General features: G+C 37.8%; 1 protein-coding gene across 1 annotated transcript in view; it reads right to left on the bottom strand.

The window, feature by feature from the left end:
- Ero1a (endoplasmic reticulum oxidoreductase 1 alpha) overlaps positions 1-12,934 on the bottom strand; it is a 41,675-nt gene that overhangs the window by 12,661 nt on the left and 16,080 nt on the right. The window contains exons 5-9 of the mRNA XM_042677830.1: positions 12,712-12,785; positions 12,548-12,621; positions 7,433-7,553; positions 3,211-3,257; positions 753-764 (exon numbers count right to left, since the gene is read on the bottom strand). Coding sequence (XP_042533764.1) covers positions 753-764; positions 3,211-3,257; positions 7,433-7,553; positions 12,548-12,621; positions 12,712-12,785 — 328 coding nt within the window. The remainder of the gene's footprint in view (positions 1-752; positions 765-3,210; positions 3,258-7,432; positions 7,554-12,547; positions 12,622-12,711; positions 12,786-12,934) is intronic.

Below are 12,934 nucleotides of genomic sequence, written 5' to 3' on the forward strand. Positions count from 1 at the left end.
CAAAAAAGGAAAGAAAAAAGAAAATAAGAAAGAAAGAAAAAAAGAACAGCAAGCTACCAGACTCATGCCTGAAATCCTATTTATTCAGGAGGCTGAGATAGATCTGAAAGTCAAGAGTTCAAAGCCAGCCCAGGCAAAACAGTCTGTGAGACTCTTATCTCCAATTAATCACAAAAAATAAAAAACAGGAGTGGAGCTGTGGCTCAAGAGGTAGAGTGACAGCACCCAGGATCGGAGTTCAAGCTCCATGACAAAAAAGAAAAAAAAAAGACTAAAATAAAACTAAATTACTTTTTTTAAAAATGTAACTAGACTTGGCAATAACTACACCTAAGAGTCAGCATATGCCTTAGAAGCCAGCTCGGAATGAATACTGCAAACATGCCTAGGACCTTGCTATGTAATAAAAAAAAAACCTAACAGATCCTACACTTCAGCCAGTAAAGAGAAGAAAGCTTTCTCTGTGGAGTTGGGGAAGGTACTCAGCTTCCACAATCAATAGGTACAAGGCACCACTAAACTATCAGAGGCTGAGGCCGGCTGTCTCTAATGCCTAAACTCAGTCATTTTTCTTTAATCTGTGCCTTCACCTCCAGAATTTTAGATAAAGAAATAAAAATTAACTTCTTCTGAGTCTCAGAAAAGGTAGGAAGAAAAAAATCTAGTTGACATAATAAACATCTGAATATATAAATATATAATTATATTCCTATATATATATATAAAACATTTAATTAAGAAGTTGTACTTACCTTTACTTTTGCCTGAAAAACAAAACAAAATGTTTATTATAATTTGTTATGTAATGCTCCCCTTTCATAAAAATGAAACTTTAATAATCACGAGTTTCAGTTCATCAGGTAATCTATAGAAGTAAAAAGGGAAGGGGAGAGACAACTCCACCTCCCAGTGATATGCACTGCATCAGATTTGACTCAATGATGTTATCTCCAGAAGCATGTATGAGCAGTTATTTCAATTCATGTAAGATTTAATATGGGCTAACAGGAGGGAAAAAGAGAACTCATCATCTGAGAATACTCTTAAATATCTTAGGGACTTGTGTTTGCTTGGCTGGCAGAGCCTCTTTCCACATTTATTACCTAAAAGCTATATCATAATTCATGTTAGAGGTTTATGTTATTGCTTTGAAACCTCCAGACTCACACTGTAAGATTTAAACTTAGGAATAATTTCAAAGACTATAAAATTAGAATTATATATATGTGTATATATATATATATATATATATATATATACACATATATATAAATAAAATGAAGCAGTTTGTATGCCGCTGCTTATTTGCTATTTGAATAGTATGTTCCTTTTTCCATTTTTCTCCAAGGTCATTAGCATTTGATTATAAAATATATATGCATTGCAAATGCTTTTTTAAAAAGATGAACAGAATAAAGTTATCCATAACTCCCTCTGCTCCTAGATAGACACTATTTAGGTTTTGGTAAAAAAATCCTTTTCCCTTGTATAAAAAATATATATATACTAGCCGGATGCTGGTGGCTCATACCTTTAATCCTAGCTACTCAGGAGGCTGAGATCTGAGGATCAAGGTTCAAAGCCAGCCCAGGCAGAAAAGTTCATGAGACTCTTATCTCCAATAAACCACCAGAAAACCAGAACAGGTGCTTCTGCTCAAGTGGTAGAGCACTCGCCTTAAGCCGAAGAGCTGAGAGACAGTGCCCAGGCCTAGAGTTCAAGCCCTACAACGGACAAAAAAAAAAAAAATATATGTGTGTGTGTGTGTGTGTGTGTGTGTGTGTGTGTGTGTTGTGTGTGTCTATGTATATACATATGTCTATGTATATACATATAAATATGTATATTGTATTGATACCTGATACATTTCCTCAGTACACTGTTGATCACTGTTTATTTAAGTGAATTCACAGCAGTATTTTGTGTATGTGTGTTGTAGCTTGAAGTTAGGGCCTCCAGCTCTTGCTCAAGCTTCACTGTTCACTGCTGGTACTCTTTACACTTCAACCCCATCTCTAATATGGTATTCTGTTGGTTAATTGGAGGTAGTTTTGATAGATTTTTCCTCCTCAACAGGCTTCCAACCAAGATCTTCTCAGCCTCTTGAATAGCTAGGATTACAAATGTAGGTCACCAACACCCAGTAACAGCAATATTTATTGTGACTATATTCTACCATGTTTCTACACATCATTTAACCAGTTCCCTAATGATAAACATTCAAATTGTTTCCAATTATGTTTAAAGGAAGAGAGTGGTTTGTCAATCAAATAATAATGTAAGTTCATAGTAAAAATCACTTATCTATGAATTTGCACTTCATCTGATACTAGATCAATAGCCTCCACTGAGTTACCATGTATGATATGTGATGAGATAAAAATCCAAAAGTCTTGTTTAAAGATGATCTTTCTGGGGCTGGGAAGGTGGCTCAGTGGTAGAGTGTTTGCCTTGCATGCATGAGGCCCTGGGTTCGATTCCTCAGCACCACATAAGCAGAAAAAGCCAGAAGTGGCACTGTGGTTCAAGTGGTAGAACACTTGCCTTGAGCTGAAGAGCTGAGGGACAGTGCTCAGGCCCAGAGTTCATGCCCCACTACCAATAACAACAACAACAAAAAAAACGATGATCTTTCTTGCTGGGTATAGTGCCTCATACCACGATGATCTGCACCATCATGTTCCAAGACCAGTCTGGGCCTATAGTCAGAAGAGCCCATCTCAATCTTTTTTTTTTTTTTTAATGGACATGGAATTACATACCTGTCATCCTAGTAACCCCAGGAAAGAAAAATAGGAAAATCATGGTCCAAGCCAGCCAGGGCATAAAGCATTTAATAAAGTAAAACTAAGATCTTATCTGAAAAATAAGTGAAGCATAAAAGGGATAATGTGCACTGATAAAACGGTTGATGTGCTTTTAGCAAATGTGTAAGGTTTTCATTTTTAATATTTACTTGAAAAGATGATCTCATACAATCAATAAAATGATGGGAATACATCATGCCAGCTAAATGCTGGCAAACTTATTTTTTTTAGATTAGGAAAGAAAGGAACTTTTTTTTTTGGCAATGCGAGGGTTTGAATTCAGCAGTCATACAGGACAATGGATTTTAGGCTTCAGCTTGTCATTTGTCTTGCCTGCCTCTTTTTCTTCCCTTTAACTGAAGTTCACTGATAAACAATTCAGCAGTGCAAATAAACAACTCACCTTGACTGGCAGCCAAAGGATTTAAGGGCCTTTTAATTGTCTGTGGCCTAAGAACAAAGACACTGGGTTATAATTTTAACTTCCCTAAGGCAGTCCTCAAGCTAACAATATAATCCAATTTGTAGACCAAGTAAAATAATTGGAATAAACTTCAATAGTATACAATCACAGCATCTCTTATAAAACCTAGCAGATGGATGATGGATTCACCTTCAAATACATTATGTGCAATTCTGTTAACAATACATACTTCTGTTCTGAAGTAAGTGAATCATAAATTTGTGGGCATTTGGAGAAATATTATTCAAAGTAATAACACAAACTGGGCACCAGTGACTCACACATGTAACTAGCTTCTCAGGAGGCTGCGATCTGAGGATCACCATTCAAAGCCAACTCCAGGAGGAAAGTCTGTGAAACTCTATCTACAATCAATCACCAATGAAGCCAGAAGTGGAGCTGTGGCTCAATTTGGTAGAGTGCTAGCCTTGAACAAAATAGCTCTTGGCCTACATAGTAGGCCAAGAGTACCCAGTACTAGCACCAAAAATAAATAAATAAATAAAAATCATCAACACAAGGAAAACAAAATTGTAAACTGTAAGACATGTCATTTCTAAAACTTACATCATATAACTTTCTGAACTATAAATATGTATTTATAATTCACTCATTTGATTAAAAAAACAAGAATATTTTATAAAGCACAAATATGTTATCAATCACATTACAATTATTTAAATATCTCCAAAAGTCACAATGATTGTTTTACTGAGATTATGAAATATTTAAGTTTCTCAAATTCCTTTAGAGAAATTATTGGCTGTAACTTGTTCCAGTGGTAATAATTCCTGATGCTTCCTCATTATAGTAGCCATCAGGGTATTTCCTAATCACTTCTTCAAATGAGGGCAGAAACCTACCACTTGAGCCAAACTACCACTTCTGGCTTTTTCTTTTTCTTTTTTTGGTCAGTCATCTGTCTTGAACTCACCTGAGCCCTATCCCTGAGCCTTTTTTCACTCAAGGCTAGCATTCTACCACTTTGAGCACCCTTTCAAGTTTTCTGGTATTAACTGGAGGTAAGAGTTTACAAGGACTTTTCAGCCAGGGCTGGCTTCAAATCATGATCCTCCGGACCTTAACCTCTTCAGTAGCCAGTATTACAGGTAGGTGTGAGCCACTGGTATTTGAGTCACTTCTGGCTTTTTCTGAGTAATGAATTGGAGATAAAGAGTCTTAATGACTTTTCTACCTGGGCTCGCTTCAACACAATCTTCAGATCTCAGCCCCCTGCGTAGCTAGGATTACAGGCATAAACCGTCAGCATTCGGCATTGCAATGGTTACTTTTAAGAGATAGCCTTGCTTCCCACCCTGGAACACACCTGAACTAAGATCTACCGGTTTTAGGATTCTTATCATAGCTAAGGTAATAAAGAGGCACATGCCACCACACCCAGCTTCTTTTTGTTGTGCTGGAATCTTACAAATTCTTCTGCCTGGGCTGATCTGTACTGTGATCCACAATATGTAAGCTTCCCTGCAGCTGGTACAACAGGCACACGCCACTACACCCAGGTACTAAGTTGAGAAAAGACTGGCCTTGAACAGTGATCCTCCTGATCCCAGCCTTTCACATAGCTAGGATTACTTGTGTAAACCATGGCACCAAACAAATGAAAGGGCTTTTTTGAAAAGGAAAAAAAAAAAAAAAAAACAGCCAGAAGTTTAATATGCAGCTAAAGAGCTTTTTTAATTCCAAAATCAATATGTATTCATTTTCTTATTAGTAAGTATATTATTTTAATGTCCATCACTTAAATTTCAAAAGTTGCACAATTTGAGATATTTTGAGAAAAAGATATGTAAGCCATCTTTCAAAATATAAGACCTCATACATCATTTATATTGCTGGAAATATGATGGGAATCGGGATATTAAGAAGGAAATGACTATAAAACTATGAATGTGAATGCTGTCTAGACTATTTGCAACATTAAAAACAAAATAAAAAAAAAACTTTCAACTCTTGTCAGTAAGCCAAACTTTCCTAACCATCAAGAAAAGAAATTTTTTTTTTTTTTGGGTCCAGTGATGGGGCCTGAACTCTGGGCCTGGTCGCTGTCCCTCAGCTCTTCAGCTCAAGGCTAGCGCTCTACCACTTGAGCCACAGCGCTACTTCCGGCTTTTTTCTTTTTGCTTATGTGGTGCTGAGGAATCGAACCCAGGGCCTCGAGCATGCAAGGCAAGCTCTCTATCACTGAGCCACCTTCCCAGCCCCCCATCAAGAAAATTTAAATGATACATACAGAAATAAGTTAGTAATAAAAACTTTTCACTTTCCAAACTAAAGAAATTTTTCATTCAATACAAAGTCTTGCCAGATGCTGGTGGCTCATATCTAGAACCTTAAATTCTGAGGATGCTGAGATGACAGGATTTCAGTTTGAAAAGTCTATGAGATTCTTATCTCCAATTAAACACCACCAAAAAAAAAAAAAAAAAGCCAGAAGTAGAGTTGTAGTTCAAGTGGTAGAGTACCAGCTTTGAGCAAAAAAAAAAAAAAAAAAAAAAAAAAAAACCAAACTAAATTAAAGGACAGGCTGAGGCCCTGAGTTTAAGCCATTCAGAGTCAGCACAAATGACGGGTTATTTTTTGTTGTGTCCCTTCCCGCCAGTCCTGGTCCTGGGACTTGAACTCAGGGCCTGAGTGCTGTCCCTAACTAAGCCTCTTTGTGTTGAGGGAAATGCTCTATCACTTGAACCACAGTGCCACTTCCAGCTTTTTCTGAGTCATTTATTGGAGATAAGAGTCTCTAAGATTTTCTTTCCCAGGCTGCTTCAAACCACGATAGATCTCAACCTCTAGAGTAGCTAGGATTACATGTGTGAGCTACCAGCACCTGGCTCAAGTCTGGTATTTTATTGGTGTATACATAATAGCAATCTCATGTCTATAGGTGACTTATAAAAAGTAGAATGTGGGGCTGGGAAGGTAGGTCAGTGGTAGAGTGTTTGCCTTGCATGCATGAGGCCCTGGGTTCGATTCCTCAGCACTACATAAGCAGAAAAAGCCAAAAGTGGTGCTGTGGCTCAAGTGGTAGAGCGCTAGCCTTGAGCTGAAGAGCTGAGAGACAGCGCCCAGGCCCAGAGTTCAGGTACCATGACCGACCAAAAAAAAAAAAAAAAGTAGAACGTGTTAACTCTACATTTGAGAACTGCAAAGATTTTTCCAGATTGCCTTTGCTTTCTGAGAGCTCACACTCTCTCTCTCACACACACATACTACCCTTTTTTCCCATAAACCAATTAGCACATTGTTTAGAGTCTCTAGGATTACAAATGAAGAACTTGAAACATTCTCCCAGTAGTCACCCTGACCTCTTCCATGGTAATTGTTAAGAGTACAGAGTGAGCAAGGCGCTGGTGGCTCAAACCTGCATATCTGTAATCCTAGCTACTCAGGAAACAGACCTGAGGATGGAGGTTGAAAGCCAGCCTGGGCAGAACACTCCATGAGACTCTTATCTCCAAATAACCACAAGCCCACATACTGGCACAACACCCCTCCCCCCCAAAAAAAAAGTACAGAGTGACTTTTTCTACTTATTACATCTTTAACATTGAACAAATTGCTTAACCTCTCTAAATGTCAGATAGATTCTCCATCTGTAAAACAGAGAGAACTATAACAGGATTATTGTAAGAATTAGGAAAGAAAATGTAATACACGTAACACAGGGCTAGCATAGTAGTGTCTTCAAATGAAATCTTGTAATTGTAATTGTTCTTAGAAATGAAATCAAAGTAAGTAAAGAGAATAGAAAGCACCATAAAGAGAATCAAAAGTATCTGACCCTATATCCTGCCAATAACTATAAGCTCTTGCCACTGAAGTAAAGCTTCCTGACTCTAGTTATATCATCTATAAACTGGGATTCTGCTGTCTATTCTAGAACATTTATTTAGCACCTACAATATTCCCATAAAGGTCTAGCTCTACTCTAAGTTTTTTGAGGAAGAAATGCATATTGAAACTCATGCCAATATGTTTTCCCAGAAGGGAACTAGATTACTAAATTGATAAGTTTCTATGTGCAAAAACATCTTGCAACAATGTATACCTAATTTGCAACTTTAAATTTCCTATTGTGATTTTGTTTGTCTATAAGGACAAAGTACCACCTACTACAGAATATCTAAAAGAAAGCAATACATACTTAAAACAATTTTCTTCATAGATGACATTCCATATCTTCCAAGCATCTGGTCCCTTGTAACCCGTGTAGCGCTCAGGATTGAGGAGTAAATCTACATATTCAGCATCAGGGGACTGTATGTCTATAAAATAAAATGTGGCATGAATCTTTCTTACTTTCATTTACCTAGAACTACAAGTAAACAAGGCTATATGCCATTGATTTTTAAGTCACCACAATGAAGCAATAGATGAAGCATTTTAAACCAATTTGGGGTTCTGGGTTTTGAACTCAGGGACTTGAATCCCTAACTTAAAGTAACTTGTCTGAAAAAAGGAAAAGAGAGAAATAAACTGTACAGACTGATCACAAAAGAATACTGATTTTAGAAATAGGAAAAGGAAAATAAGAAGCCTGTAATTCAATTCTCATAAATAACCTTACAATGATACAACATATATTTCCCTCCCCATGAATACAGCCCTTCATCAGTAACTGAGATAAATAACAAAACAATATCATGTACTACTTGTTACCCAACACTTTCATCTTAGATGAACAGCATAAAGATCTTTTACCAAACTGTCCTGAAGATACAGTACCACCTCACAACTGTATTCCTTGCTACACAGGAGGCTGAGATCTGAGGATCATGGTTCAAAGCCAGCCCAGGCAAGAAAGTCCATGAAATTCTTGTCTCCAATAAACCTCTCCAAAACCAGAAGTGGAGCTGTGGGTCAAAGTGGTAGAGTGCTAGCCCTGAGCATAAAAGCTCAGGGACAGGGCCCAGGCCCTGAATTAAAGCCCTAAGACTAAAAACAACAACAACAACAACAACAAAAAGATATGGTACCAATTTCATAAAAGCTACTGGCATATGATTTTGTGCTATCATTATGTACAAAAGGGGAAACTCTCAGGCAACCTAAATGCACAACTTAGTAGAAGCATGGGCACTAGAAGCAGAGTCCTTGGGCTGCATTCAGGTCCTGCTACCTATCCATAATTTTTCTGTTAAAACTTTAAAACAAAACAAAAAAATAGCCCCTAGTGCCCTCCAGTGGCTCTGGAGAATTATTTTATTATTACAATAATATCTTATGTATCTACATTTGATAAAATGAACAAATAAATGATGAGGAAGTGGCAAAAGTAGCCTCAAAGGAATCAAAGGAGATAAACAACTCTGAGGATAAAGGTACTCAGTCTCTAGGAGAGACCAGGATTATAGTTCAGTGGTACAACACTTGCCTATACATATGAGGCTCTGGGTTTGATCCTAAGCACTTAAAAAAACAATTCCATCATGCTCTCAACAGAATTTACTTTTTATTATGAAGGAACAAAGACAAAAAAACTGAGCTTAGTTATTTTTATTCCAAGCCACATGGCATTAGAAACATAAATTAGAAAAGATGCTTCTACAAGCAGCACAATAACAGCATCTAAAAAATAACTATGCCTCATGCAGAAGCGGCAACCAAAATATCTAGCAAAAGTGAATAGCTAGACTGCCTTTGTGGTTCACCCGTCATCCCAGCTAATAGGGAGGCTGAGATTGGGAGGATTTAGTATGAGGCCAGCCTGGGCAGAAAAGTCTGAGAAATTTCATCTCAGTGAAAATAAACCAGTGTAGACCTGTGTACACCTGTACAGTGATAGACACCTGTCACACGATCTCACAGGAAGCCTGAAACAGGCACACCAACGTTCAGGTCTGAGCTCATGCAGAAAGTGAGGTCCTATCTCAAAAACAATGAGTACAAAAATTAAGGGGATGGGTGCGCTGAGAGAGATGGGAGAATATGGAAGAGGTGACATTGATCATAAACTGACCTATGAAGTTGTAGCCATTTGTACAACTACTTAACGATAATAAAAATACAAGTTTCAAAAAGTGTTAAGTGCAGTGACTCATATGTAGAACCTGCCTACCATGCACGAGGCCCTGAGTTTAAAAAAAAAAAAAACTTATAAAAACAATATTCATGAAATCATCTACTTTAGGGATAATTATTCATTCCAACTAATAGTAAAGGAAGCAAATGTCACAATGCAGAAAATGTATAATTCATCTTTTAAACTCCCATTTCTAAAGCATATCAATAATGTCCAGTATCCAGTACTCCAAAACACAAAACTAACCAAAAAATGATTGACATTTTTAACATTCTAACAAATTAGAGATAAATATTTGCTATCTTATCATTTTAATTATGTCAGTTTATCTCTTAAACTTAAAAAAGTGTTACTAGATCCATTTATTACCACATGACAAAAGCTCAAATTTCTAATTAAGACTTATAAAATACCTTCTACATATTACCTGCCACTATGTACATTACTTATTCCTTATGCTATACTTTTTTAACTATACCTCCTCTTTTAACTGAGCATACGACTCACTAAACAATTATTTATTCTCAGTTCATGCTACCCAAAAGAAAACTCTAAGTATAACTATATTTTTCCTAACTTGGGCTGGGAAGGTAGCTCAGCGGTAGAGTGCATGCCTTGGCAAGCATGAGGCCCTGTGTTCGATTCCTCAGCACCACATAAACAGAAAAAGCCGGAAGTAGCGCTGTGGCTCCAGTGGTAGAGCACTAGCCTAGAGCTGAAGAGCTGAGGGACAGAGCCCAGACCCAGAGTTCAGGCCCCATGACCGGCCAAAAAAAAAAAAAAAAAAAAAACTATATTTTTCCTAACTCTACACACCTAAGTAAAAAAAAATGCTGTATATTACAAACTTAGTTTTATCTTACATACATAATTCAAGGTTCTTTGTGAAAGATAGATAAATAAACGGGGGAAAGTCTATAAGATCTAAGTCTACAAGACTTCATCCAAGAGCCCTGACGCTTAAGGTACTTCGGACCTGAGAATTTCAGTCATCTAAAGTCATCCACTACATGCACTATACACACACACACACACACACACACACACACACACACACACACACACACACATAGAATATTACTCTGGCAAGGTCTAGAGTAGTGCTATTCAATCAAACATGTCAGAAAACAACAAGAAAGAGATGAAAAGGTTGTTTAGGAGCTCTGAAAATAAAGAATAGTTCTAGGCAGCAATAATAGTTAATATCAATAATGTAAACTAAGACTGTGGGGCTAGGGATGAATTCAGTGATAGAGCACTTGCCTGGCATTCAGACCAAGCATCACCAGAAAAAGAGGGGAGGGGAAGGGGAGAAAGAAGATGGAAAAACAGAGAGAAAAAGAGCGAAAGAGACACAGACATTTCTTCAGTGAAGCACATGAATCTTTACACTAAATGAATCTGTGCTAAACATAAGGAGGAATTGTTCATTTTCAGCATTTTCCTGATTTTGGATATTGAAATTAGGCATTAAAGATACATATATGCCTACACATGGCCATGCTTTCTGTTAAAGAAAGCTTTTCTGCTGCTTTTCTTTTCCAAAAAAGAAGTCACAACATTAAAAATAAGCAAAATAAGAGCTTTCTTTTCTTCCTTTCTCTTTTTCTTATAATGGAAATGATCTATAACACTGTTTTCACTGAGTTTAAAAAAAAAATCTTAATCCCCTACAAAAAAGCCATAGAATGATAACCACAAGTCTATTTGATTTGAATGTGTTCGGCCAATTAAGAGACTAACAATCTAATTTAGAACAGGAAGAATGAGAAAAGCTATGACTTGATGAAAAAGAGAGTTCTAGGGGGCTGGGAAGGTGGTTCAGTGGTAGACTGCTTGCCTTGCATGCATGAGGCCCTGGGTTCGATTCCTCAGCACCACATAAGCAAAAAGAAAAAAAGCCAGAAGTGGCACTGTGGCTCAAGTGGTAGAGTGCTAGCCTTGAGCTGAAGAGCTGAGGGACAGCGCCCAGGCCCAGAGTTCAGGCCCCACGACCGGACCCCCCCCCCCAAAAAAAAAAAAGAGTTCTAGAAGGTTCTATTTGAACACCAGAACCCTGGATTAATGTTAGAGATTGCAGTGGTGACTTCATGGTTAAATACTCATTTCTCCAAAAGCAACAACAGATAACCATTAAAGAAAATATGTAATATTTGAATAGCAATATAAAGAATAGGTTTAGTAATGAACAAAATGCATGGATTACATTACAAAAATTGTGGGAGGTAGCTCATGCCTTTAATCCTAGCTACTCAGGAGGCTGAGATAGTGGTACAAAGCCAAGTTGGGCAGGAAAATCTTTGAGACTCTTATCTCTAATTAACCACCAAAATGCCAGAAGTGGAGCTGTGGCTCAAGTGATAGAGTGCTAGACAGTGCTCAGGTCACGAGTTCAAGTCCCAGAACCAGCAAATGAATAACAATAAAAATAATAATTATAAGCTATTAGATATAAAAACTGTAAAAACTTATGGGGTGAATTTCTTTTCCCAGAAATTCAGTTTTCTTGGAAATTTGTTTTTGTGATTTAAAATATCACATTATTTTCCAGTTAAACCATATGTTGTGTACTAAAAGTGTTATTAATGATGATATGTAACCATTGCCATTTTTCATTTCTAAAACTATTCCATGACCCAAAACAGAAACTCTATAATCATTTAAAAGTTAACTCCCGGCCGGGCGCTGGTGGCTCACGCCTGTAATCCTAGCTACTCAGGAGGCTGAGATCTGAGGATCGCGGTTCAAAGCCAGCCCGGGCAGGAGAGACCGTGAGACTCCTATCTCCAATAAACCACCAGAAAACCGGAAGTGGCGCTGTAGCTCAAGTGGTAGAGCGCTCGCCTTGAGCTGAAGAGCTGAGGGACAGCGCCCAGGCCCAGAGTTCAAGCCCCACGACCGACAAAAAAAAAAAAAAAGTTAACTCCCAAGCCGAGCATGAAGGGCTCATGCCCGTAATCCTAACTAATCAGGGGGCTGAGCTCTGAGGATTGAAGTTCAAAGCCAGCCTAGGCAGAAACGTTTATATCATTTTTATCTCCAATTAACCACAAAAATGCCAGAAGTAGACAGATGTAAGACTCAAGTGGTAGAACAGCAGCCTTGAACAAAAAAAGCTCAGGGATAGCACCCAGGCTCTTGAGTTTAAGCTCCAGTACCAGCAATCAATCAATCAATCCATCATTTAGAAGACTGTTTTCTTAGGTATAATTCTAAATATAAAGAAAAGTGCTGTACCATCTGCCTCACAAAAGTTGTCTGAAGAGTCATCATGCTTGGTCCACTGAAGAACAGCCTTCTGTGTTTCCTCACTTCAAACAAAGAGAACAGTGTTATTCCTTCCTTAACCCATGGCACAAAAGAAACAGAGTACTACTTCTACTGCTCAAAACAAACCACACCTCAGCGATTCATCCACTGCCCCAAGTCGCTCAGCTTGCTCACATTCTTCAAGGAGGTTGGCTTCTTCCGAGTACTAAAACAAAAAGGGGAGCAAAATAGAATGCAACTTATTACATTTAAAAACTTATTACACAAGGGGCTGGGAATGTGGCCTAGTGGTAGAGTGCTTGCATAGCATGCATGAAGTCCTGAGTTCGATCCCTCAGTACCACATACACAGAA

This window comes from Dipodomys spectabilis, unplaced genomic scaffold, assembly GCF_019054845.1.
Source record: "Dipodomys spectabilis isolate Male_0828 unplaced genomic scaffold, ASM1905484v1 ptg000042l, whole genome shotgun sequence".
Taxonomy (NCBI): Eukaryota; Metazoa; Chordata; class Mammalia; order Rodentia; family Heteromyidae; genus Dipodomys; species Dipodomys spectabilis.